Consider the following 27,837-nt stretch of genomic DNA (forward strand, 5'->3'; position numbering starts at 1 on the left):
AATGAAATAGGACTCTGCAAGCCTGTCCTCGGGGAAGAGGGTGGAAAGCTGGGCATATAAAAGACCTACCTTACTAAACTCAGACCAAAACCTGGTAGAAATACAGGACTGTTTCCAATAACAAGCAATGCTAGGCTGCTGATTAAACCTCTCCCCTTCCCAAGCACTGTCTGAAGAGAGAAAGGGAAACTGTATGCAAGAGAATAAAGCATTTAGAAATCCCACATGCTTTGTGCATTATACCAGCATTAGAGCAGCTTACTTTTCCTTCTAATTAGATGTTTTCCATTCAACTTTCATCATGATTTATCTGATCAAATCCATCACCTTCACCTTTTACTTCCAGTAAAGATCCCTCAGGATAAATAATTTGTTGAGGCAAGATAGCTTAATTCACTCTATAACCTGAATCACAAAAACAAACAAACAGACCAGTAGGTCTTTTACATATCTGGGACGCAAGCTCTAACATTCAATATGGACTCTCTTATATAAAAAGCACATTATTTTACTCCATAGCCAGCTCTCCCATGTTATACACCTGACATAGCCATAAAGATTCATCCAAAATGCAGGATTAAGTGAAGAAAGCTCTGTCATTCATCAGACCCACTCTGTCGACTCTCTCTCTCCATCTCCTCTAGCGCGTTCTCATCCAATTTATGCAAGGTTTGGCTAGTTACTATTGAAAGAGCTACTCTGCAGTTTTAAAGAAATTCTATACAAGAGAAAAAGATTAAATTTCCTCTTAGAGTTTTTCCATTCTCTTTTTTTTGTAAGGCCCCAAGAGACATTTGAATGGTATCATGGGATATGTAGAATTACTGATCTACAGGCTCTGATATTTGTAAAGAAAAAAAATTAAAGCACAACTCTTCAAGCAATGCAGCTCTACTGACATCTAGTGCAACATGGGCTACCAGCACTCTGACAGATACATCTCTACACCCCAAAACAAATCTTATTTCATAGATTTCATAGACATTAGGGCTGGAAGGGACCTTGGAAGATCATCTAGTCCAGCCCCCCGCCCAAAGGGCAGGAAGTCAGCTGGGGACATAGGATCCCAGCAAGATAAGCATCCAATTTGCTCTTGAAGGTGCTCAATGTCGGTGCTTGAACCATCTCCGATGGCAGGCTGTTCCAGACCTTGGGGGCTCGGACAGTAAAGAAATTCTTCCTTATGACCAGCCTGAAATGGTCTTGTAGTAGTTTATGACCGTTCGACCTCATCATCCCTTGTGGCGCTCTGGTGAACAAATGTTCCCCCAGATCCTGGCAGTCACCCCTGATAAACTTATAGGTGGCCACCAGATCACCCCTGAGCCTGCGCTTTTCCAGGCTAAAGAGCCCCATGGCTCTCAGCCTGTTGTCATAAGATCTGTTTTCCTGACCTCTGATCATGCGCGTGGCTCTCCTCTGGACTCTCTCAAGCTTCTCCACATCCTTTTTGAATTGTGGAACCCAAAACAGGATGCAGTACTCCAGCTGCGGCCTCAACAAGGCCGAGTACAAGGGGAGAATGACGTCCCAGGATTTGCTTGAGAAGCATCTATGGGTGCAAGCCAGCATTTTGGTCGCTTTACTAGCTACAGCATCGCATTGCAGGCTCATATTCATCTTGTGGTCAATGATGACCCCCAAGTCTCTTTCTTCTGTAGTGCTAGCCAGCATAGCACTGCCGAGCCTATAAGGAAGCTGCAGGTTTTTCTTCCCAAGGTGGAGAACCTTGCATTTTTCAGTGTTAAACACCATCAGGTTCTCGTCCGCCCACTTGCTGAGCCTGTCCAGGTCAGCCTGGATCACCTGCCTTTCATCTGGCGTGGATGCTTTGCCCCAGAGTTTGGTGTCATCGGCGAACTTGGCCAGTTCGCTTCTGACTCCAATGTCCACATCATTAATGAAGATGTTGAACAACATGGGTCCAAGGACAGAGCCTTGGGGGACGCCACTGGTCACAGGACACCATGATGAGTGACTGCCATCAATTACAACCCTCTGGGTCTGACCACGGAGCCAATTTCCCAACCAGCGGATCGTGGTGGACCCAAGGCCACAATTGGCCATTTTCGCCAAGAGGTGATCATGGGATACCGGATCGAAGGCTTTTCTGAAGTCAAGATATATGACATCAATCTCTTCTCCCTTGTCTAGGTGATAAGTCACCTGGTCGTAGAAGGAAATGAGACTGGTCAAGCAAGATCTACCCGCAACTGGTAGATCCAGACCCATGCTGGCTGAAAAAGGAGAGACCGGGCAAGTCACATTTTCAATTGTTGCAACAAAGGCCTGTCCACATAAAGTAAACGCTTGCAAAACCAGAACTTGGGAAAATGTCTAACATGCCTTCTAAAAGCTCAGATGAGCTTAAATTAGTCAGTTGCTCTCAAGCCTTTATGTATCTTGGTAGCCATGATAGTGCTGCTTTCTCATGCCTATTTTTAGGAAAAGTCAAAGAATAATCATGGTGACAAGAGAAAGATGTGTACGAGCATGCAGCAGCAAAAATATCAGGTGTCGCAGACACCATTTGTATTCCACGTAACCCTGACCGGGTAGGTTCTGCAATAAGAAAGGGCAAATATAAATGTGTCAGAGCAGCTGCCACTGCAGAATCAAACTTTGAAAAAACCTAGCCTAACTCAGCAACTTATTATTTTTACCTCAGGGGGTAGGAAAGCGCCATCAGCCCTGAAGAGATTACATTTGCAGAGTTCACTTGCCTGATCCAATTCATCCCAGCAGAGTTGCCCTGTTCCTCATTAACCTCCTGTACAATGCAGAGTTTAATCTGAAAGCACTCTAATTTCTCAGGAACGGATGTTCTCCACTTAAATCATCCTACCTAAACCCACCTACAGCACAAACCCCCAAAATGTCAAGAGTCTAGAGGTTTATATAAAGAATAGGTGCATTAAATACACAGCCTGTGACTCACAATTAAAAGGCAGGCTTTAACGATGAACAAAAGTATTTTGTAAATGCTGCTCCACATGACACATATGTGACCTTTAGCAGGACAGTAGGCAGCCTTCAAGAGGCCATGGAACTGAAGAAAACAATGCAATTACTTAACTTTGTAGGAGTTATGGAAAGCATAAAACCCTTATAACAGAAAAGCAAGCTATACTGTACAATAACTGGAACCCTCCCCCAGAATAGAACAAAGCCCCTGACACACCCTCATTGCAAGGCTGCTATGTGCTGTTGTGCAATGGGAGGCCTTTCCCCTTCCCCTGAATCAGAGCCTTCCAACAACTCACCTGCTTTGGGTCTACAGTGGCTGCAGGGGACTCCAGTTCAATAGTCACGGGGCCATCATTCTGGATGTGCACTTGCATGTATGCTCCAAACTTGCCATCTGAAACAAGAGAGAGAGATAGAACATTTGCACAGGAGTCTTAGAAGAATAACACGTTAAGAACTTCTAAATGGTACCATGATAAAAAGCATGGCCGATGCTTTCAGTGGCTCTCTCAAGTGAAGCTCATATATGCAGGTGTAAGGGACAAGGGGACTTACTGTCAAGATTGTGAAGCATCCAGCAACTTTAGCAGGTTTCCTCCCCCCCGAAAAAGAACAAAATACTTCTTTAAAAAAAATCAGAAAATCTACTATTAAGTAGGAAAGAATGTAAACACATACACTTCAGAGCACAAGCAGCTAACTGATAGAGGTTAGAAAGAAATTTCCCCTATGGCAGGGGTCAACAACCTATGGCCTATGGGATCCAGCTTGGAGCCAGGGGAGTTTGCCAATATTACACTACACCATGGCCATATGTCAGAGAGAAGGAAGAGAAGCAAGATCCTAGCCCCAGCCCACGCTGAACCAGAACTGGCTGATTTCATCCTGCTGCCAGACAACATTGCCAACCACTGCCCTATGGCCATAACTGTCCACTATGAGGGGTGGTTTTTAGACTTCCACTGAAATATCTTCTATTGGCTACTGTAGGCAACAGGATACTGAATTAGATGAACTCATAGTTTGATCTGATCTGGCAATTTCTTTATTCCTCTTTGAAATTTGAGATGTCCGTACTTAAGGTGCTGCAAAAATATTAACTGCCCTCTCTTATCCCTCCAATCAACTGTTGAATTGGAGCCTACTTATTTTAGAAATGCCTAAAACCATGAAAGCAATTGATCAAAAGTGATATGTTTGCCACATATATTCCCACTGCTTTACGTTTACTTTGAGGCAGGGGACAATTTTAGTTCTGTGTCAGGATAGCACCAAGTAGAATGGAGACCCTGTCCATGATCAGGTCTCCTATGCCCTGTAATTATACCTATGACAGTGCCTTAGGCTGCTTTGACAAACATCAGCTCCAAGATCTGTGACCACAATACATAACTCAGGAACCATGCATAAAATCATGGACCATGGACTAGACCTTATTCCACCTTGTAGCCATTTAAGTGTACATTTATACCATGTCTCCAACAACCTCAGGGAGGGATGTTTCCAAGAACACCCTGGTCCACCTCTCACTCACCTTGGCCAGACCCAGAAAGGTGGCAATGAAGGCACTGGAGGGGCTCTCCTACAGCTGCTCACAAGTCATGAAAGGAGCTATGAGGGGAAATCTACAGAGCAGGCAGGTTTTGGTCAGGGCATATCCAGGAGCATCCCTAATCAAGAGTACCAGGGAGCTGATACAGATATAACAGAGTATATTTATTTGCTGTAACTGGGTAGCTGAGTGCCTGGAATAGGGACAGCAGCACAGTGATGTGGGCAACTTCCAGCTACCGGTACTTCTAGCGTAGTTATATGGCTGCAACAGCAGCTGTTATTTTTCCACCTCCCTTTTAAGTCAGCGCCCAGGGATGCTGCCTCTGTTGCCCCATCTTGGTTACACTACTGGATATATCCTTCATATCTAAATACAATCCTATTCCACCTTGTTCAAATCGCTAATAAACTGTTCGTGCAAAAATAGGATGAGCACTCCTCCTCTTTCTCCTCAGCTTAGCTGAATTGTTTCAGTGAACATATACACGGTTTTAAAAATACTGCAGGGTTACTTTAGATAGCATTCAAAAAGGATTTTCAGTCAGCAAGAAATTACCACATCTTAAAATTTGCTGCTCCACACTTTGGCACATACAGGATGAAACAGTTTATGGTGGAATCTCTAATTAGGAGCAAATGGACACTAAATTTATAGACTATTACTTTAAGCTATCCAAACACCAAGGCTTCTTTTAGTCTCTAAAGCAAGCACTAGAAAACCCCCGATTACAACGTTCTTTCCAACCTCAGATGCACTGTCCTAGCAGTGGTTTTGGATCCAACACGCTTAAGTATATCAGATATACTGCATGTTCATAGAGAATGGAGGTTCCAGAGGAGAGTCCCACTTCTGACCAAGTACTACTCTGAAAGGGTGTTTAAACTTAAAGCCTTTTCCATTAGCCCAAATGGACCATGAAAGTTGCTAAAAAAACACTGAGCCAAATCCTGGCCCGTCCACAGCAGGACTATGCAGCCTGGATATCAGCAGAAACACCATGTTTCTGCTGTTCAGTGGCTAGCAGTATGCAGAAGTACCAAGTCAAGCTATATGACACACTCACGCAAAGCTGTTGTCCCAAAGAAGTTACAGTGGCCTGTGGGTGGGCCCAGGGAATAGCATGGGTTGGGCCAGGCCAGATCTATGAGAGAATGAGCTCCAGTGAGCACTAGAAGGAAAAGTGGTCTGCAGACAACTGCCATTACAGTACATGGCAGCTACCCTGCACTGTGCTGTACAACCTCCTTTTAATCCCCACCCAAATCCTAAGTCCTTTGTTGGGTCCCAATTTGAAGACTAGGAGTCAACCCAATTGTCATTAACCCCACCTTGGGCTGAGGGTTTTCTGGTGTTTATTTCACTAATATGGCATGTGTTGTCTCATTGGAAAGCCCACATTATGCTGTATCCATTTATGTTGCCTTTATCACTGTATAGGTTATATTATGCTGTCTTTATATATCTTTATGATTTTGGACATGGTTAATCAAGGGAACTGAGGAATGAATATTTAAGGAAAAGGAGTGGATAGAACTGCTACATCTTGCTTGCTATTGTGATACTAGGGCAAGGACAAAAGCTACTCCCAATCACAGACAGAAAGGGCCACTGGTAGGATGAACACTCAAATTACTGTCTGTTTGTAACGGAGAAGACAACCACACAAAGCAAAGGCACCTGAGAGAAATGGCTCATCAGCCAGAGGAATGCCAGGTGTCCCGGGGAAGTAAAGAGAGGTTTCTGGAGGATTCTGAAGACTCACAAAGAATTGGGACAATGCAGAAGGTGGGGTGGGGGCACTGGCTTGGAAATATTATTAGGGCTGTTTGGCAGTTGGCAAAGGTCTTTGGATTTTTCCCAAGCTAGAAGGAGTCCAGAGCCCCAGCAGTCGGGGCTGGCAGAATCAGCAGGGAAGCTGATCTCTAAAAACACCGGCAGAGCTCTCAGGAGGGCTATGACATAGACATATGAGAGGGTAAGAAACTTTACTTGACTTTCTGTTCTACGTTTGTTCACCACAGTGCCCCAAGGGATGATGAGGTCGAACGGTCATAAAATACTGCGAGACTGTTTCAGACTGGACGTAAGGAAGAATTTCTTTACTGTCCGAGCCCCCAAGGTCTGGAGCAGCTTGCCATCGGAGGTGGTTCAAGCACCTACACTGAACATCTTCAAGAGCAAATTGGATGCTTATCTTGCTGGGATCCTATGACCCCAGCTGACTTCCTGCCCTTTGGGCGGGGGGCTGGACTAGATGATCTTCCAAGGTCCCTTCCAGCCCTAATGTCTATGAAATCTAAATCTATGAAATCTATGGACAACTTTTTTTTAATAATAATTCTCTTCAACGAATCCATGTGTTGGTTTGTCTCCTGACTGCCTGTGGCAAAGAGTGATTTCTGAGTGAGTTATATTCCAGGCTTATTCATTCTACGAAAAGGAGGACCTACATTTTCTTCCACAACCCAAAGGGAAGCCACTAAGGCTGGCAGAGATTCCTCTGCTGCACCTGTGAGGTCCACTATAAGGGCAGATTGGAGCTGAGGCTTGCAGGGATAAGGAGCTATTGCAGGGCAGACCCTGCTCTGCTGATTAGAATAAGTTGCAAAGACAAGAGGAAGAAACTCAAGGCTCTGGGAATGCCCTGTAGACCAGGTTTATGATATGCTCCCATCCAGAGGACAGTATCTTGCATTTTGCAATCACCAAAAACTGCTCTCTGACTGCAGTCAATGCAGTGACATGCTGGTTTTCTTTGCAACTAAAATGCACCCTGATCCAAAGCAAAAAACAAAAAGATTACTTGCGATACAACCCCACTAATGATTCCCATTAAAAGGGACAACTGAAAAGCAGTGATTTTAAAAAGCTGCAACAAACTTAATTTTCTATTCAAACAAATAAAGGTATCTTGAAATCATCACTATTCTCAGAAAACAAAATTCTAATCTCAATGCAAACTAGCAAGGCACAAAAACCCCCAACTAAGTTATAATGGAAAATAAAAGAAAATGTATGCAGCTAAGGTATTATGAAGCAAGTGAAAAAACAGACCTGTTCTCATTTTATAAACTTGCAGGAGGCTGGAACATGAAAGGAGTCCCACAGAGAAATGACGTTAGAGCAATCAGAAAGTTACAGCGATTATAATTCTTCTGTACATTTTTCAAACTCTTCACCACGCACGACAGATTACAGCACACAGAGAAAACCCAGGTGGCTTCCCCTATATTTGTGACCCAGGATTTAGGATTTTGCTGGCAAATCACAAGAGTAAAAATTTTCTGGAACTATTACAAGCAATTCACAGCTGAAAGATAACTTTTTTTAGATAAAGTTTACTGTTTGACCCATTGCTATGTCCCAGATTTTTAAAAAAATCTAAATATTGATGCCAACTTTTCGAGAAAGACTTGGAGGCAACTGGATCTTGACTACAGCACAGGAAGCCTTACAGATTTGGCCTCCACTCAGAGAAAGCGGCTCCTGCTTCTGCTAAGTACTAATGATCTGGAATGCTAGCATGACACCTCGGCACAGGCTAGCAGGGAAGGGCCATGCTAAGATCTAAAAAAGTACCTGAAGTAGTTCTATGGCTTGCAAATAAGCAACTATAAATTGTGGGTGAACTTTCATCAGCAAAGAGATCATTGTCACTTCTATACTACATAGCAAACAAGCTACTTACAAGTGGCAAACCTGTGGTCAGGCAAACCTAATCCTAATTTTTACAGTCTTCCTTATCAAGAAGAAAGTTATTCTCTTAAATGTGATGGGGGGGGGCGCAGATGTTTCAATCAGCTATTTCATATCATACCTCCAATATTTATAATTTCACACGTTTAGCCTTCCATCAGCTCAGCTAAAAAAATCCAAAAAACCCAAACCAAACTACATGTGTGAATCACAATTTTCAAAGGCTCATAGTATAGTCAAATCAAACTTAGGGTTTCACTGGAACATTCAGAGCACTTTTGTACAATAAGGTCTTTCTACCCAAGATGGATTTTTTTTAAAGGCATGAGGATTATTTCTTCCAATTCTCTTCATACCTAAAACTGACTGAATTCTTTGACTCCAAGAATATGCCTCGGGCCACGCTTGCAGAATATTTCAGACCAAAGGAGAAAGATTTCACAAGTTTGGAGCTACAGAAAATAGTACCATAGCATTAAAATGCTTGCTAATGCTTCAGATAGTGAGATGTCAGCCCTCTATACCTGCTTGGTCTGCACCCTCCCTTTGCAAATCTCCCACCCTGAGAACATGTCGTTCCTCTGCCACTTGGAACTGGCAGAACAACAAAAAGAACACCAGCTCCGGTTCTCTGCAGCCTCCAAACATGTGTCCTCAAAACTCACTCGTAAGCAAGCTCACATTGCTAAATATCTAACCACTTTAATGCAGAATCCATTCCCAACAGGTTACTCTCTCCATCTCTGTAGGAACCACTGCATCCACTATGCATACCTATCCCAGCATTTGCTCCTCAGAAGCACGTGGTACTTTGCTACTTGACAAAAGAGGCATCCCTCGTGTGGAAAGCTCTCTTCATTCCGATTTGATGATATCCTGAAAGGATGAGTCAAGCAACAAGCCTGGCTCCATCTAACCAGAGCAGGGGTAATGCCTGTTTGTTTGAGATACATTTCCATTTTGCTTCACTGTGCATGTAAGCCAGTACTGAAACACCTTGGACACAAGCCTCAAGACTGCCTGGGGAGAGTATGTTGAAAAGTCTTCTTTGGGGTCCCAACAAATTCTGACAAAGATGAATTCCCTTGCTTGAAAGGATGGGGTCGGGGGGAGATAAGGTTCAGTGCAAGAATCCACAATCTCTGGCATGCATCCTGTACTTCAGAGGCTCCTGGGCGGACTTCCCTAGTCGCCCACCATTGCCTGTAGGACAACCAAATAAATTACAGCCAGGCACTTTTCTAGAGGGAAAGAGTTTCCTCAGTCTTGACATCTAAAACACTTTGCAAAGAATACTTCTTGGCTAGAGGAGGGATGTGTGACCATGTCAGGAAAAGGGATAGGTACTGAGAAGCAGCAGCCTGCAGGAAAAAACTGAAACTAATTTGTTCAAAGCTGTTATAACCCATCTTCAGTACTTTGTGGCTACAGCAGTAATGGAGGAATGGGGAGTTAGAGAGACAAGCCCTAGAACTTGGGGTCTGCCTGGACAGAAGATTGGTTTGGGGGAGAAAAGGCTTAAAAAGGAGCACTACAATCAACACGGCCAGGGTTTCAGATCACAATCTGCTTTCTTGTGTCCCTCCTTCAAGGTATATACCTGCACTGTTTCAGAAGCTGTATTGGTAAAAGTCACAGTTGTCAAAAGGGCAGGAGAATCAGAACATCTAGCAACGCACCTTATATCCAAGACAGCAAGCAGGCCAGGGAGATGGCAGAGCTGGGGCAGAGAGCTCCCTACATGGGGGGAGTTCCCTGGCCAGCCTGGAGCTGGCTGGGACCTGTCCCTGACCAAGATACTTCTGGCCAGCCCCAGCCTGCACGGAAAAGTCTGCATGGAAAATCTGCACAGAAAATCCCCATCCAGCCGGGGGCTCATTGCTAACTGAGTGGATCAGGGCAAGGGACTGGGACCTGCCCCTCCCCTGAAGCTCTTTCCAAGCTGCCTGCCCCTGATCAGGGATTTGGGGCCAGGAGCTCCCTACTGCCGGGGCAGGGGGACATTGTCTCCACCACAGCAGCAGGCAGCTCCCAGGGGCAGGGAGCAATCTCCCAGCCCCCTGCCAGAAGATAGCAGTCTCCTGGCCCCATGTTCCCTGCCAGCCCCTGGCCTAGAGCTCCCCCTGGCTACTGCAGGGGGAAGATGCAGGGCTGAAGGGGGCAGAGCAGACTGCTGCCAGGAGCAGCACATCTGCTCCCAAATGGCTGCATGTATAGACACCTGCACAGGGTGGGTTTACTCCAGAGCAAGTTACTCAGGAGTAACCCATCCAGCAGCACTTGCACTTGTAGATGTGCCCATTGTCACTGAACTAATGCCCTAATGCAGGGGTGGGCAAAATATAGCCCACGGGCCAGATCCAGGCCATGCCTGCCCTGCCCCCATAGCACTCTACACAGCTCCCCCACAGAGCAGCCTGCACTGCATTCCTCCCCACACCCGCTGGCCCAGCTTTAGTTTGATGAGCTTTAGTTAAAGCTGCCCTGCCACCATTTTGAAGTGTGGGAAGGCTGATACACAAGATGCAAAAGCTGGCTGGAGTCCATTAATTAGCACACTCCAGCAGACCCAATTAACTGAGTCTGCTCCAACATGGTGTAATTGTAGCACATCAGAGCAATCTCCCATCACATCTACTGGCACCCTAAGCTTTTAAATCATATGATCAGCAAAGGTTTTATGCTGGTTCTTGATTACTCAAAGTGAAGACTGAAGATGTTAGACTTTATAGTCTTGGATCACAGGTCTTCTCTATACTTCTCATATCAAGAGCATGCCACATAGCAACATCTTGGCAGCGCTTAAGGTTGGAGTAGAAGAAAGGCAGTGGAATTCCTTGGCAACAGTGAACAGAGTTTCCCTCTGGTAAGTAAAATGCAGCAATTTGAGCAAATGCCATTCACAGCTCAGAAGTTCTCCTGGCCGGCACAGTAGCTGCTGGAAATGAAATCTGAGCAAGAAGGATCGAGACAAGACAGAGATCCCAGGTCCAACTGGTGGATGATTGGTGCTTAAGGTATCTGGAGACTCTACAGGCTGAAAAACTGTTAAAACATTTTTGAAAAAAAGCACTTCACATGGACTAAACCTTATGGAACCATTATGAATATTTAATCTAACTTCCTGAGCAACCCCCCATAAGCTTTCATCCAGCAATGACTGCATTGTGGCCAGTAACTTGTAGCTGTACCAGTAAATGTATTTCAGAAAGATACCTGGTCTGTCTTTTCAGATTCCAACTGATGCCAAATCCACTGCATCCTTTGGCAGGTGGTTTCCCATGGGTTACTACCTTCCCCCTTTAAAATATACTTCTATTTCCTGATTGAGTATTTTTTTAACTTCAACTTCCAGCCACCAGATCTTGCCTTTGATACTGATGGGCTCTTAAATGTAAGAGGCAAATAACTTCTCCCTGGGTAAGTATCCCTAAACTCATCAAGTCACATTTCTTCTTTCTCTTTAAGACAACAGCACTTTACAGAAATATAATTAAAATGACAAATTAAGTTGCGCTGCCACCACCTCACCTCCCTCTGAAGATCCCTTTTAAAAAGTCTATACCCTTAAAGTTTTGCATGTGTATTCCAGGCCAAAAAATAATTTGAATTTGAATATAAGATGATATAGACATGTCTTTTCTGAGAGACAAAACTTTAAAATTAGATGTAATGTGTTTTTAGAATATTCTCTGGACATACCTCAAGGAGATAACCTAAAAACTTTACATTTGCTTTATGGAGAAGTTTCCCTCAGAGCTTGTCTACCTGTGAAGTTACACCCAGTTAACTTTTTGCAGATGTTCTTACCCAAAATAAGGGCTTCATTCAAGAATAAAAGTGCCTATCCAAGGAGTTCATAAGGAACAGTTGTTCTGTTTTACATTTACACACAACCTTAATCTACTAAATTAACTTCCCTGTTTAAACTAGCCCTTTGCAGTAATCTGGCTCTCTGTATGGTAATATCTGAGCGCCACACTATCATTTCAGCATTTATCCTCACTACTATTCCTATGTCAGATGAGAATTAAGGGCCCAGAAGTGAAGTGGCTTGGTCGAGGTCGATGAAGGAGTCATTTTTAGCAGAGCATGCAGCTGAACCCTCTTTGCTCAAATCCCAAGGTAGCTCATTAGCCCCTACACCATCCTGTCTATTATCCGTTAGTGCAAAGATTTACTTCTAGCAAGGTAAGCAGCTGCTTTTAGGAACTTTACAGTGCAGACTGCAGGATGTCTGAAGCCTCCATCCATCCGGTCAGAGCCTGGACATTACAATTCTGCCAAATGTATGGTGAGCTCAGCTGGCTTCATCAAGTATGAAATGCTTCAGCTCCAGGGGAGGATAAACTCTGCTGATGCAGTCCACAGAGTTTACAAACTCCCATCTGTGAAACTACTCAACTTCAGAAAAACACGCTGACAAAGCCATCACACTCTCTCAGCTACAAATGAGCTGCTTGGGTTGAAAGAACATTTAACTAGAACTAGATTCAGCAGGACACAGCCTGGGCCAGTCTACTGACAGTGTAAACTGACAGATACCTTGATAGACAGTTCTGATAACTCAGGCAATCTGCAATGTGTATTATCTGGCACAGAGCGAAGATAGTAACTCTCAAATCATCAGCTCCTGCTACATGTGAGAATTTACATTTCTAAGCTTGCATTTTCAGCAAAAAGAAAAAAAAACAGACATGGAAGCTATTTCCGAAGTGAAAACTGGCATTCAAGAGATGCTGCCAGGATTTCTGTTATTTTATTTCAAGAATGTATCTATTATGCTACTGAAGAGAGATCATTTAAAACACTGCTGTCAAAATACAAACCACCTGGAAGTCCTTCACAACCAGTGAAACAGAGGGCTCTGCAAAGTCAAGCAGTGACGTCACAGGCACCAAATATTCAGTGCCTCACTCTCTGAAGGAGAGAGGCAAGTCTCTCCATTGCTCATTTAACAAAGCAAAGCCGATACTGGAACAGAGTTTCCTCTCGCTGACTGCAAGGGGAGTTCAACAGAGCAGGAACAGGTCCTTCCTCAGCAGTAGGCTGATATATGCATGTAATAATGAAAAGAAACAGGTAATGTAGTTTGTAACTGTGGTGGAAAAGGAGAAATCTGGAAGCCAGAGATTGAGAATTCAGAAAGTAAAAACTTTGGGCGTCTATAAACGTGCTATGGGGTGGAGGAGGCAGTGCTTTAATTAGAGTGGCTCTGGGAGCTGCTCTAATTACAGTGTCCAACAGTATCACGTGTATTCAGCGTCCCACGCTTCGAAACAGTAACAGGAGCACTTTAACTAAAGCTCCTTCAATGAGCTTTAGTTAAAACACCCCTGCTGCCATTTTGAAATGCAGGGATGCTGAATACACGTGATGCAGAGGCTGCTGGAGCATGCTAATTAGCACATTCCAGAAGACTTGCAGCAGACTCAGTTAATCGAGTCTGCTCCAACGCATGCTAATTAGCATGCAATGAAGCAGAGGTCTGTCACGTGTATAGGTACCCTTTCATAGTTTCATAGTTGGTAGGGTTGGAAGGAACCTGAGCAGATCGAGTCCGACCCCTTGCCGTGGCAGGAAAGAGTACTGGGATCAAACAACCCCAGCAACGTGTTTGTCTAGCCTCCTCTTAAACACCCCCAGGGTAGCAGCCTGCACCACTTCTCTTGGAAGTTGGTTCCACATCCTAGCCACCCTGACTGTGAAGTAGCGCCTCCTGATGTCTAGTCTGAATCTACCCTCTGCCAGCTTGTGACTGTTATTCCTGGTCACTCCTGGTAGTGCTCGGGGGAACACGGACTCCCCCGATGCCTGCTGGTCCCCTCTGACTAGTTTGTAACAGGCCACTAGATCCCCCCGCAGCTTCCTCTTGTGGAGGCTGAACAGGTTCAGGTCCCGTAGCCTCTCCTCGTAGGGCCTGCCCCGCTGCCCCCTGATCATGCAAGTGGCCCTCCTCTGGACCCTCTCCATGTTGTCCACTTCCCTCCCAGAACTGGACACAGTACTCCAGCTGTGGCCTGACCAGTGCTGCATACAGGGGGAGGATCACCTCTTTGGACCTGCTTGAGATGCACCTGTGGATGCATGACATGGCACGGTTGGCTTTTCTGACTGCGTCCCCACACTGCCGGCCCATGTTCATTTTGCCATCAATGATGCCTCCAAGATCCCTTTCTGCCTCTGCACTGACAAGAAGGGAGTTCCGCAACCTGTTGGTGTGGTGCTGGTTCTTCCTCCCCAGGTGCAGCACCTTGCACTTGTCAGTGTTGAAACCCATCCTGTTCTCATCCGCCCACCCCTGTAACCTGTCTAGGTCTGATTGCAGCCAATTCCTTCCGTCTAGCATGCCCACTTCTCCCCAAATCTTAGTGTCATCAGCAAATTTGAACAGGGTGTTTTTTACCCCCTTGTCCAAGTCACTGATGAAGATGTTGAACAGCGCGGGCCGAAGGACTGAGCCCTGAGGGACCCCACTGCCCACATCCCGCCAGGTCGAAAATGACCCATCTACCACCATTCTCTGGGTGCGGCCCTCCAGCCAGTTAGCGACCCATTTGACTGTGCAGGTGTTGATGCCACAGTCCCCTAGCTTTTTAATGAGAATGGGGTGAGAGACAGTGTCGAAGGCCTTCCAAAAGTTGATTTAATCTGATTTAGGTTTACTATGCCACATGTCAAACCTGCAAGGCGTATCACAGTCATATTACTTGGATCATTATCAACATACAAATGGCAAAAATATTGTGTCCAGACACTGAAAAGCTAGTATGAGACTGCCAGTTTAGCAGTAATTTCATCGCTGGCAGATATTGCCCATTTTGAAAGCATGTATGATAAAGATATCTGGAATAATTATATTTCATATACTGTGATTAACCTTTTAAGCTTTCCCATCTACCACTTTTTTGTCTTTCTTTTCTCCTCTGAAACAAGATAAGACATACCTTTATAATACGATTCATATTTCTATATTTCAATCTAGGGTGATCACCTACTAATGAGAGAAAGATTTATGCAAATATCTTCTGTAGCCACTTGTGACACCACAATGACTCCATTTAGATTAAAAAGATGGTCATGGAATGCAGAGAAACCAGGTGAATGGGGACAGGTTGCATGAGAGGATGGGCCAACTAGCTCCTTTAAGAAAGAGAAGACTACTGTTTATTACTTCAGATGAAGCAAGGATGACACAGACTAGATTAGATCCTAGAATCTGCAGCATATATTTTCTACTACTGCCATAAAGTTTTAACAGGATAGAAAATGAAGCAGGTAAAACTGAAAGCTATAAATGTGCATGCCGCAGGTTGTATGTATAATCTTAAATGTAACTAGCATAATAAGCATAAAAAGAAATGTATATTCTGAATTGGTTAAGCACCTGCTGGGAAACAAAGAAGGACATTCTGCCTCATAGGGCAACATGGAGAAGGTCCAGAGGAGGGCCACTCGCATGATCAGGGGGCAGCAAGGCAGGCCCTATGGGCAGGGATGTGCAGGAAGGCTGCAGTTCTGCCCCAGACCTCAGCCCTGTGCTGTCACCACCCCCACAATCCTGGCCCCAGCCCTTGCCCACCCATCCAGCTGCCAGATGCTGCTCCCTGTCTGCCCACAGCGGCCCCGGGTGAGTCGCCCACCTGCTCTGTGCAGTGCCTCTGGCAGCAGGGGCGGGGCAGGTGGGTCAGGATGCCCAGGCAGCAGACCCGAGTACAGTGGCAACTGCAACACAGACAGTGGCAGCCAGAAGGAGTCCAGCCACTGTGCTGCCCGCACCCCACCACACACCTGAGGGGGCAGGACTGGCTGCACATGCCATGGCCCAGGCTACCCCCCATGCCTGGGTTGTGCTGAGCCAAGGGGCATGCCGTGGGAAGGACAGAATCCCTTGGTGGGCCAGATCCAACCCACAGGCCGTACTTTTCCCACCCCAACCTACACTACGGTAGCAGATAACCCAGAATGGCTGCCCAGGAAATAGGCTCTACCCACCAAACTCCTGTTTCATGTGCATCATGCCCAGAAATGGGGTGATGAAGACCCCATGGCAGGAACCCCACATCCCACCCAAGACCTGCTTCTGGTGTGCTCAACAGCAGGTACCCCAGGGTGTCCTCACTGCCCCATTCTGAGAGGCACAGTGAAAAGAGTGATGGCTATAGAGAACGTCATATAAGCACCTTGGCTGGTCACAACAGGGACAGGCTGAAACTCCAGAAAGGACTCAGTCTCACCCTAGCCAAGAAAGATAAAGATTCCCACCACAAACTCTCACCTTAGCACCCCCTCCCCATTTCAGCAGGCAAGCCCCCTCTTACCTTTAATAAGCTCTGGCTTGTAGGCTTTCCTAAGCTGTTCTAGGAAGTTGTTGTAAAATGGCTCTGCTTGTTCTGAGGGCATAGCCATGTGATAGTCTGGCTTGTTGCCTTTCAAGATACACTGAAGAGTGAACTGGCTGACACACAACACCTCAAACTGCTTGTCCATCACACTCTTAGACCAGTGTTTCCCACTTTCATCTTCAAACACACGCAAGTTCAAGATCTTTCGAACCCTAAGGGGAAAGAAACAGATAGTTCCCAATTACCGTATGCAAGGTCGGCAAATGCAAATAGCATGCAGGCACTGATGCCAATGCAGGTGAACACCAAAAAGCTATCCACTTATTCTACCTACATCTCTTCCTCCAGCAACTAAGTCTTGTCAGACATTACATGGAACCACAGGCAGGACAGCCCTTCCAAACATGTATTTTACCTTTATGCTCTTTTATAAATATCTTCTTTGAAGCACCTTAGGATAAAACAGGGGATTTAGATGGAAAAATGAAAGGCTAGAGAAGAGGTTGAAAACTTATGACCTGCAGGCCTGAGCTGGCTCACAGCAATGGGGAGCAGCAATACACAGCAGAGAAATACAAGTTGTAAGCTGGACAAAATGCCCCTCTGCCACATATGGCTGATCCTCACTGTTGCAGGTTGATCTCCTACGCCGAGGGCTGTTCTCTTGCCCCATAACTACAGCATTGCCAAATTTGTGGCTACCCATTATCATTTGCAAGAGCATTAGACAGCAACTGGTAAGCAGAGTACAAGCATGTGAAAGCAGTCCTCAGCAGAGCTGGGGCACTCTTGAGGGGATAGGTGGCCTGGTCACAAGGGGTGGCTACTTTTCTAAAAGACTGCCAACCCCAGGATTAGAGGATATCAGCTATCAAAACCACTGCAGTTGTATTTAACTCGCAAACAGGCAAAAATTATGTCATGTGCACGTGTATCTCATGCTGGGACATTTCTAGCCCATAAGAATACAACTGCCCGCACATCAGTCTGGATTCTTCTAATTCTCCTTTTAACTTTTCTTGCCTTCATCATTTGCATAGCAGCAACTCCTGTAAGGAGTACACCCAGGACATAGAACTGCAGTCCTTACGCTAAGCCCCCTTAAACTTATGACATTTTGGGTGCCTGTACACGAGCCCAGAGGCTGCTCCAACATGCTGTAATTACAGAGCACCGGAACAGACTTGATTAAATTGCTCCATGCTCCAGTCAGCCTCCACATCTCATGTATCAGGGTCCCTGCACTTCAAAATGGAGAAAGGAGTGCTTTATTTGAAGTTTGTTCGACACGGTTAAGATAAAGCACCCCCACCACCATTTTGAAGTGCTGGGATGCTGATACACGAGACGCTCTGGGTGCTTTAATTGGAGCAGCTCTTGGAGCGCCCTTCCCCTCCCCACTCCTCCCCCTTCCTGAAGTATGTGTAAAAATGCCCTTTATGTTTTGTGCTACTTGAACAGTGACATCCCTAGCATACTATAAAGCTGCAACTTAAGTATCATCAAGCTTCAGCTGTTGCCTTCTGACTTATGGCACAGCAGAATAGCCTTCCTCACTGATCTCTGTACATCAGAGATGCATGGAAACTGTCCCTCAACAAAGCAGGAGCTGAAGTGCTGCAGGAAAATGTCCAGCAGGGCCTTAAATTACCATCCCCCTTCCACTTAGACATTGATATTGGCACTGAAGCTGCCTCACTCGCAGGTTTCAGAGAGAATGTTTCATTCGAAGGCAAGAAGCAAGAATGCTAACACAGACAGCGGCAGCCAGAAGGCAAGAAGCAAGAGTAGTAAAGCAAGAATGTGATAGTGACCCAGTAAGTTAATATGCTGAGTACATAGGAAACACAAGAGAGGCTAATCCAGCTTTGCACAAAACCATGGGTGCCTGTAGATGTGTGAAGAGACTGCTCCGACACGCCATAATTACAGTGTGTCAGAGCAGACTCAACCAAGTCTGCTGGAGTGTGTTAATTAGCACAGTCCAGTCAGCCTCCACGTCTTGTGTATTAGCGTTCCCATGCTTCAAAATGGCAGGGGTGCTTTAACTAAAGCTCATTCAATGAGTTTTAGTTAAGGCACCCCACCACCATTTTGAACCACAGGGAGTCTGATACATAGGACGCTGCGGCACTTTAATTAGACTGGCTCTCACAGTCAGTCTAATTAAAGCCTCCCCCGCTGCTGGAGCATACGTAAAACAGCTACACTGTCCATTGTCTAGATCTCGTAGCCAATAGGACATGCCCCTTTATTCACAACTCTACTCACTAATCCTTTTCCAGCATGCAATGAAAGCTGATTTCACTCACAAACCAGACTCCTCTCTCTCCAGTAGCCTGTAACACCAGCATTCCTCTTTTCCTGTAAATGTCTGACACCCCTGGTATAGAACTTAAATGAGTTGGTGAGCCATAACTCCTGCTAGCAACCACAGGATGGGCCACAACCAGGGGGTGGTTCATTTGTTCAGATGACCCACCTCCAGATCCAGCCCACTGGGCTTCTTGCTATAGCAGCTGGCACTTCTATATTGATGAGGCCAGGACAAAGGGGGTTAAAGCCTCTCCCACTCATCCACCCTTTTCTCATTGCCAGTGGAAACTGAAAAACAGTAGTTCGGTGATGGGTAAGTGGGGGCACAAGGAGGCAAGCAGCAGCATAAACCTACCGGGAGCTGGCCCAGGCCAACACAGTGGCTCTGACAGCCACAGCAACAAGCCCCAGGGACCAGATGCAGAGACAGGTCATCCAGCCCACAGAAAGCCCTGCAGATCAGATGACCCACCTCCACAGCCATAGGACTGTATGTTTGACACTCCTCTTCCATATATTAACAAGAGCCCAAATGGTCTTATCACTTCCCTATAAACTTTCCAGAAGAGCTAAATGTGTTATGTACAGATGAAATGAGAGCATAAGTTCTCTTGCATCAAACGTCTCTCAAACACATGATGTTATTAATATAAATTCCCAGAAGTGACATAGAGTAGATGTTAAAACAGGAACACCCCAAAAACACCCAAAGGTTTGGTGGTTCTTCTGGGAAAAGAAGAGTTAAAACAAGGAGTTCCACAGGGCTGCATAAAAAGAAATAAAAAACTATAACTAGAAGGTCCACAGTCAAAGCAAAAATCTAAAAAGGAATCTACATGGAAAGGTTTGCATTTCCCTATGGATAGAACCCTTTAAAAATACAGTTCATATACTACTGAATCAAAGGTAACAACATACACACAAAGAACACTGAATAGAAAGGACCACTATATGTACATCGTCACTTACATGTGTTCCAGCTCTCTCTGAGTGTCCTCCAAAGAAATACCCAGCAACACACAGATCCCCCGTCCAATGGAACTTATTTGTTCTCCACCCACTGGGGAAGAAAAAATGAAAAGGGTAAAAATGAACACATTCTCCAGTTTTCTGTCACAGGCAAGGATCAGTTCTGTGACATACCAGTACAACCATCATAGCAAACACTTTCTCAAAGTTTCGTTAGTCATGTCATTAAACTTGATTTTTAAGAGGTCAGTTCATTGTCTCCAGGATATCGACTGAGGTACACCAACTCATTTTGAGAAAGAGGACTGAAGGTCTGCAAGTGAAAAGTTACTTTCCTGGTAATTTTAGCAGCTTTCAGTGCTGTGAAGTTGGAAGCGGTGTACCTGCTGTCCCAGCCTTCCAAATACTGTCTAGTAGAAGTGTCATCACTGGTGTAAGAAAACAGTATTAGGTGGTCCTTGTTTGTGAGACAACCAACAGCCCCATTAAAGTGATTTACTAAGTGAGAGGAAAACTGGGCAGCTCAATATGCCTACTCCAATGTTTCAATATATCTTGCAATACAAAATTATAGCACTGTAATTTTCATTGGAATCAATAAGATTCATACACTTGGAACATAAAACCCTTTCAAAATTTTATCCAAGTATCTGAAATCGGTACACTTACCTCATTGCTTCACTGAAGAGTTCCCCCAAATAACATTTGTTTTAAAAAAAATCAATTTATAGGAGTTACAACTGTGCAAAAAAGCAATTTGCAGTTGATCTGGCTGTTCGGATCCTCATATCCTTTGTAGTCTCCACAGAACACAACCCCACATAAACTGGCCAGTTCTGACCCATTCGCAATGAAACAACAATCATTTTCTTATAGTATAAAATAAAAGCCAGTCCCTGTATGCCCATTTTCATATGTTAAGGAGATCTGAAAACATTTCTGTTGATACATCGTGGACAAGCCTTGGAATACTGGATTTATTCTATACCTAAAAAAGCACCAAGACACACACCTTTTTATTGTGTTAAAAATAAGGTCATCCCAGGACAAAGAATAAAATAGGCAGCATCCCACAAAACAAAATAAATGGCCATGGAAGATACCCCTGAAAAACATCCTGGCTATCTTTGAGCATGCATTGGACCAAAGGGTCTAGAAAGCATGACTGACTGCACAGCACACCTTGAAAGTCAACAGATTTGGACAATTTCACGTAGGAGCTGAGTGCAGAGCAAAAGGCTGCTCTCAGAAACTACCTTGTCCTGATATATATTTTGAGGCAATAGCAAGGGGTCTCCAGCTTGGCCATCGCCATTTTAGCCAACACAGCAGCCTTTGCCTCAGATTGGCAGGTCCCACACCATTCAGGACCACAGAAAGTGTTCAGTTTTTTACTTATATTACATCCAGAAACCAATTCCCAGTAAGTACTGGGGTCACATTGGGATGCTTTACTTAAGAAGCAAGCTGCTGTATTATGCACCAACTTCAGCAGTCTGACCATGTATTAAGCATGTTGTCACTTTCTAATAAGAGCAGTGCAAAGAATCACAAGAGTAGGGACTGCTTTTAGATGAAACAGTTCCAACCTCCTGGCCAGAGACAGAAGACCAATTCCGTCTATGTAACAACTGAGTTTACATAATATGCTCAATAATTAATCCAAAATGCATCTGGAGTCCTGTTGCTGCTGCGAACTGATTAAGCAATATTTGCTTTTATTGTAGTCAGTGTTAGTAAATATGCAGAAAACAGAAAGGCAGTAGATAATAACTACTAAGAGCAAATTGGAGGCAATTAATTTGTGGAGGAAGATTCACCAAGCAGAAGAAAGATGGGCAGAAATCCAGCACTCCAGAGTATACAAACAAAAGGTGATGATCAGGTCACAAACAGAACAGGTCAACTGCAGAAGTAAGACTGGAGGAAAAGCATCAGTTCTTCACAGGAGCCCTTTAAGAAGCTTCATATATACCAATAAAGTCCTTTTAAACTTAACCAGTAGGCTCACAGGCAGGCAGCCTGGCTCACTGAAATGCAAAGAGTCTGAATACAACAGCTCTTTGCACCAGTAGAGGTACTAAAGGTTTACTAAGGAGGTTATCCTCTTCACCCCCATCTTACAAGTGGAGAAATGAGGCAGAGGAAGGTCAAATGACTTGCTCAGTGTCACCCAGCAGGCCAGTGTCAGAGTTGGGAATGAAGTCCAAGTGTCCCAAGCACCGGACTAGGGCTCTATCCCATATCCCCAGAGAGAAGGCTCTACCCGTCTCCTGGGAGAACTACTAGTGCCTGCCTCTACAGCTGCTCCAACATTCCCAACAGATTGTCTTTCCTTCCCTTTCTGCTACAGTGCAAAGATCCTTGTCTTTTCTCATGTGACAGCGGTGATTCTCAACCAGGGTGCCTTGCGATTCTTTCAAGGGTATTGTGGGGTGCCACACACTGTTAGGTGGACGAGCATGATTCAGAAGTTAAAGCCAGATCTTCCACATGGGAACCCCTAGTGTTAAGAGCATTCTGACCTGTTGTGTCCTGAGTTCTTTGCAACAGAAGAATTACTCTATTATTCTTCTCTAGTCAAAAACCAAGTGAAAACTGGGATATTTTGAGCGGTGGCTCAAATCTATCAAAAGCTGCCGAGTCTATCAAAGGTGATTGTGCTACAGCAACTTGGGATAGCTCTGAGCAGCAACAAAGGCATTACAGCAAGCTGGCTGTAGACTGTGGGAACAGAGCTTAATGTTTGGAAGGTTTTGTTTGCAGCCTGTGGAGGTATAAGCTTTTTTATTATTATTTTTTTAAGGAAGGTGTATACTGCATTGTAGCAGGGCACTGGGGTGCCTGCTACTGGCATTGGGAATAGGGTTGGGCTGCCAATCAGCAGGATAGCACAGCTGAAGGTTACTTAGGCAACAGATTGGGTCAGCTGACAGCCAGGGCCTGGCCCATATAAACAGAAGAGGCTGAGGCCAGAGTGAGTTCCCTTCTGGCAGTCTAAGAGGTAGGAGCCCTGCTATAGAGCAGAGCTGCCTGAACATTTGAGTGCCTATGTGTTGAGATGAGATGGAGAGGCCTCTGTTACGAAGGCTTGAAGGAGAGCCAGGGTGGCATGGAATGTTATAGCCGGTAGGCTTATTTTGAGTTGGAGCCGGTTGGCTGATAGCTTTGAGTTGCTGTTGGGCTGTTTGTATAAAACCGGAGGACCGGGTGAGGCTATAAGGGGACGGAGTAGGCCTCATTAGGAGCTCCCCGGTAAGGTGGGGGTGCTCCCAGTGCTGGAGGGAGTGCTGAAGTTTGGGGTGTCTTGACCCCAGCCCAGAGGGGCGATTATCAGGACAGGCTAAGGGAGAGATCCCCAATAGAGGGAGGGGGTTTCCTGGTGCCCGGGGGGGCACAGCAATTGGTGCCAGAGCTGGCACTGCGGGGCAGCGCTGGAGAGAGGCACGGCGTTTTGGGGTTTGTGATCCCAGCCCTGTGTAGGGCAGTATTTAGCCCAGTGGGGTGTGCAACCCAGAAAGAGGGTCAGGGGGCCAGGCACGGCTATAGGCCACCTGAGCCCAAGTGCGAGAAGTGCGAGACAGGCCCAGAGCGGGCGAGGGCGCATTAGACAGGGCCCAGAATGGGGCGAGTTTATTGAAGACCCTGGAAGGGGCAAGGCCATTGAGAGGCCTGGGTAAGGCGGATGCATAAGGGCCTGGTGAGGGCGGATGCGCAGGTAAAAGTCTAGATAGGGTGAGCCACTGGGAGAAGTCCCAGAGAGAGGGGTGAATCTAGCAGGAAGCCCCAGAGAGGGCAGAATTCAAGTCAGAGGCCCTAGGGGGGCGACCGGCACCAGATCTGCATAAAGTCCTGGAGAAGGGCGAGCGCGCGGATAGGAACCCAGAGGGGGCATGTATCTTGGAGAGGGCAGGTAGACCGGAGAGGCCCTGGACAGGGCAAGCGTGAGCTGATTGAGCCCAGAGAGAGCGAATACTCGGGCAGGGACCTTTGCGGGGGGAAGACCTCCAGGGGAAGCATAGTAGCAAGACATAAGAACGTCCGGTATACCAGCGAGGCTTGGGGCATGCTAAAGGGGAGGTTGGGGCACACGTGGCCCATAAAGCGGGGGTACACCAGATCACTGTACAGAGTAGGGGCTAGGACAAAATTGGCACCATGTCCAAGCGGATGATAAGACAGCCCCCCATTAGTAATATTCCAGCAAGACGTGGCGGGTGAGAGAGAGGGTGTGTTTGAAACCCAACCTGGCACACTAGGAGTGCCAGGGGAGATCACGGCCGCTCCTGGGCCCCGCCCCATGACATGCATACTCCACTCACATGCGTAGCAGGTAAACATACAATATGCTTAACAACCCAGCCCCAATTTGTGACCTATTCCTTATATAAGTGGTTTTCAATCTCTTAGACTGGAAGCAACCCTTGGAAAATGCCAGGTCTTAGTTTTCCCTCAGCTTTTGACTATAGAAAAAGAACGGATCAATTCTTTTGTTACAAAGGACTCAGAAAGACCACAGCAGTCAGCAAGTTTGTGACATTATGGATTCCTATTCAAAATCTCTGGATTTACCTTATGATTCCTGCTTCCACACCTTAGGGGACTAACATTCCCTGACACCCCACAGCACCCTTGAAAGGATCTCAAGGCAGCCTGGCTGTGAGTCACAGGGCACATCTACCTGTCCACTTCAATGTGCAGTAGCCTATTTTACCTTGTGTTAAAAGTGTCATGTAAAAAAACATACAAATATGCTAATGTACAGTAAAATAGGCTACTGCACATTAAGTGTCACTTAAAAACTGTGCGCTTGCAGTACTGCGCATTAGGGCAGCCTAATGCACATTTTGTTAGTACTTCACATTAGAGGGCATTTATACACTTACCTCGTCATCCTGCGATGTACCAGAAATCCAGTGGGTTGGAGCAGACTCAATTAATCGAGTCTGCTCTGCATGTGAGCTGACACACCGCGCTGTTTCACATGCAGTTGTATAAGCAGCAAAATGCGTGTCAGCATGCAGAAAATGACAGTGGCACGCTTTTGAACTAAAACACCTTCAGTGTGTTTTAGTTCAAAAGTGTGCTGCCATTTTCGATGTTTTAGTTCAAAAGCTACAGCCATTTTCTCAGCACTGATACATTTTACCACTTATACAACTCCATGTGCTGGCACTGCAGCGCAAGCATGTGTACAAATGCTTGGAGGTACTAAATTTAATGAGCATTAAGAAAAGTGCATTAATACACATATAGACACACTTACTGGCTTATACTGTAACCAGTTCTGAGATCTGCAGATCAGCTCAGGTGCCTAAACCTTACACGTGTAACATTTGTACCTCTTAACTACTTACACTTGCCATTCCTAGCACATCCCAGGGAAGCAACTGGCATAAGAAGCCACTTGTCTGAGACAGTTCAAATGGGGATGACCCTGTCTTGAGCAGGGATCATTATGTGACCTCCAGGGCTCTCTCCCAGTCCTATCTATGTGACTCCATGAAAATGGCAGAAGCCAGCCCCATCTGCAGTTCCTATCCCCCCACCTTGTTAAGCCTCTTCTGGCCACCAAGCAGTGACTATTGGGGCTTTGCCAAGCCATAAGGAGCCTGGCTTAGTTTTGGGCAGCCGAGTCCCTGAGGAGCACAACGCTGACCCAGCCCAAGGTGTGGGGCCCTTCACAGAAGCCTAGAAAAGTGGGACTGGAAGGGACCTCAGCGTTTCTCAACCCCTGGGTCGCAACCTAAAAGTGGGTCACAAGGATACATAGAAGGGTTGCAAACAAACTTTAAAAATGGACCAACAAACTTTAAGGGAGAAAAACATGGGAAGCTGTGGCTTTTCCCTTGCAGGTTGACAGAGCTCTGGTCTGCAAGGAGCTATTTGGGGGCCCCATTCCCCACCCCCACCGCACAGAGGTGGTGGGGCTGGGGCCTGGGGGCAGCGGGTCAGGAGTGAGTGGCACTGGGTTGGGACAGGCCAATGTGTCCTGGTCCAAAAAAGGTTGAGAACCACTGCTCTAGTTGAACTCCATGCCTGAGACAGGACCATCCCTATCCCAGTCATCCCATACAAACCCGTCCTCTAACCTCTTAGCTAAACTACAGTCAGCCCTGACACAACACAAGACTTAACACCCTTATCTGCAAACTGCCTTGCTCCTGTGGCCTTTGGTTAAGGGCAAGTGAGACTCGGGGGCATCTGAACCCCAAGCCCCCGGGCTCGGGCCTGCATGTAGGATGCCTGCTGATGGATATGGGAGCATCTGAAGCCCCTGGCTGAAAAGTGTGGGGTGGAGGAGGATACTGGTTGGCTGTAGTACCACTGATGGTGTTTGAACGACCAAGTGTTGCTCAGTCGAGAAGATCTGGAACTGATTTGGCTAATTTGACCTGAGATACGAACAATTTTCCAAAAATAAAATAAAATAATAATAGTGTGCAAACAATGAAGCAGGGGAACCACAGCCAACATCCTGCCGCAGCAGAAGCTGTTCCTGCCTGCTGCAGGGAACCCCAGGAGCCGGCCAGGGCCAGGGCCAGGGCTAGGCCCGGGCCACGCAGGATAGCAGCCCCCTCCCACACCAACCTGACCACGCGGTCCAAGCCGGGCGGGGCGAGCCCTGGCCCGGCGCCGGCAGGAGCAGGCCGGGCAGCCCCGGGCGGCACTGACCTGTCACGCTGGCCTGGCTGACCCGCTGGATGATCGCCTTCATGGTGCTGCGCCGCGGAGCCAGGCCCAGCGGCTGCGGGAGGCGGCGGCGGCGGCGGCTTCCCGGGGGCGGGCGCCCTCTGCGGGCAGCGGCGGGGCCGGGCGCTCCGGCCAGGGGACAGTCCCGCTGCAGAGCGGGGTGCGCCGCTGGGGGAGAGCGGCTGCCCCTCTAGGGGGTCAGTCCCTCTGCAGAGACTGGCGCTGCCCCGCTCCGGTTGCCCCTGGCGGGGGGTGAGACCTAACCCCTCTGTCGTGCCACCGCTGCCATGTGAGCACACAGGGGGCTGGGCCCACTAGGGATGGTTCCAGCGGTTTCTTCTCCTTGGTGGGGTCCAAGCCCTGGTGCTGCACACACTCATCCCCAGCTCTGGCAGGGCGGCCTCCTGCAGCCTGTCTTTAGTGAGCCTCTTCTTTGATGCCTCTCCCCCGGCTCTTGCCAGCCTAGGGAGACTGGTTGCTAACCATCCCCCTGAGCCTACATGATTAATGCACAGGTAGATAAACCACAGCTATATAGACCATGGTTGTATGGAGGGGAGGCTATACATTAATGAGCATTTTGGTTTGGCAACACCTCTGTTCCCAAAAGTCCTATTTCACAAGGAAACAGCAGATCCAAATGCAGCATCTGGTTATAAGAAACTGTCTTGTCATTCTCCATCCTTCCTTGGGGCTGCTTTTCCCCCAGTCCCCCAGAGCTGGGTATCCTTGCCTGTCAGGCTGCCTGAGGTTCTGGGGCTGCTTGTCTCACAGTGGCAGATCTATTTAGACTAACTCAGAAATTTAGGGGGAAGGTTTCCTATTTGATTTCTTTCATTAGTGCATATGGCTTTTTTTCTTAACAATGGGTATCTCAGTGTTTACCATCTGATTTGGCAAAGTGTAGAGCACTGTGATTTCTGTCACTGAATTTGCCTGAAAGCTGGCCAGCTGACCTGTGACTTGGAACATAATTTGCAAGTGGCATTATTAAAAAAAAGGAGGATACTTATTGCCCCTTTGTGAGAATGGTTTATAGTAGACAGACCTCATTGAGAAACATCATTCCGGTAACAGGTACTTTAAAATCTGACTAGATTCAAGAAAGTCTCTGAGGGAATATGTGAACAAGGGAAATAACATTTGAAAAGAAGCAAATACACAGGTAAAATCAGTACTTTTAACTGCCTTTTCTTTAGCATGCAACTTGTGACAGTTCATCTTGTTATCTGTGCTTAGGAAGTATACAAACTGAAGGGAAAATTATGTATCATATAGGATGTGTACTAAACAGAA

At 46.3% G+C, this 27,837-nt stretch overlaps 1 protein-coding gene across 1 annotated transcript in view; it reads right to left on the reverse strand.

Annotated features, from left to right (window-relative positions):
* The window catches only part of DTD1 (D-aminoacyl-tRNA deacylase 1), a 142,186-nt gene extending 115,431 nt beyond the window's left edge, over positions 1-26,755 (reverse strand). Inside the window, exons 1-4 of the mRNA XM_090052067.1 lie at positions 26,524-26,755; positions 19,849-19,939; positions 16,540-16,775; positions 3,264-3,361 (exon numbers count right to left, since the gene is read on the reverse strand). Coding sequence (XP_089908193.1) covers positions 3,264-3,361; positions 16,540-16,775; positions 19,849-19,939; positions 26,524-26,566 — 468 coding nt within the window. The 5' untranslated portion in view covers positions 26,567-26,755. The remainder of the gene's footprint in view (positions 1-3,263; positions 3,362-16,539; positions 16,776-19,848; positions 19,940-26,523) is intronic.
* Between the last annotated feature and the right edge of the window lie 1,082 nt (positions 26,756-27,837).

This window comes from Crocodylus siamensis, chromosome 1 (genome assembly GCF_052110815.1).
Source record: "Crocodylus siamensis isolate JL-2025a chromosome 1, ASM5211081v1, whole genome shotgun sequence".
Classification (NCBI taxonomy): domain Eukaryota; kingdom Metazoa; phylum Chordata; order Crocodylia; family Crocodylidae; genus Crocodylus; species Crocodylus siamensis.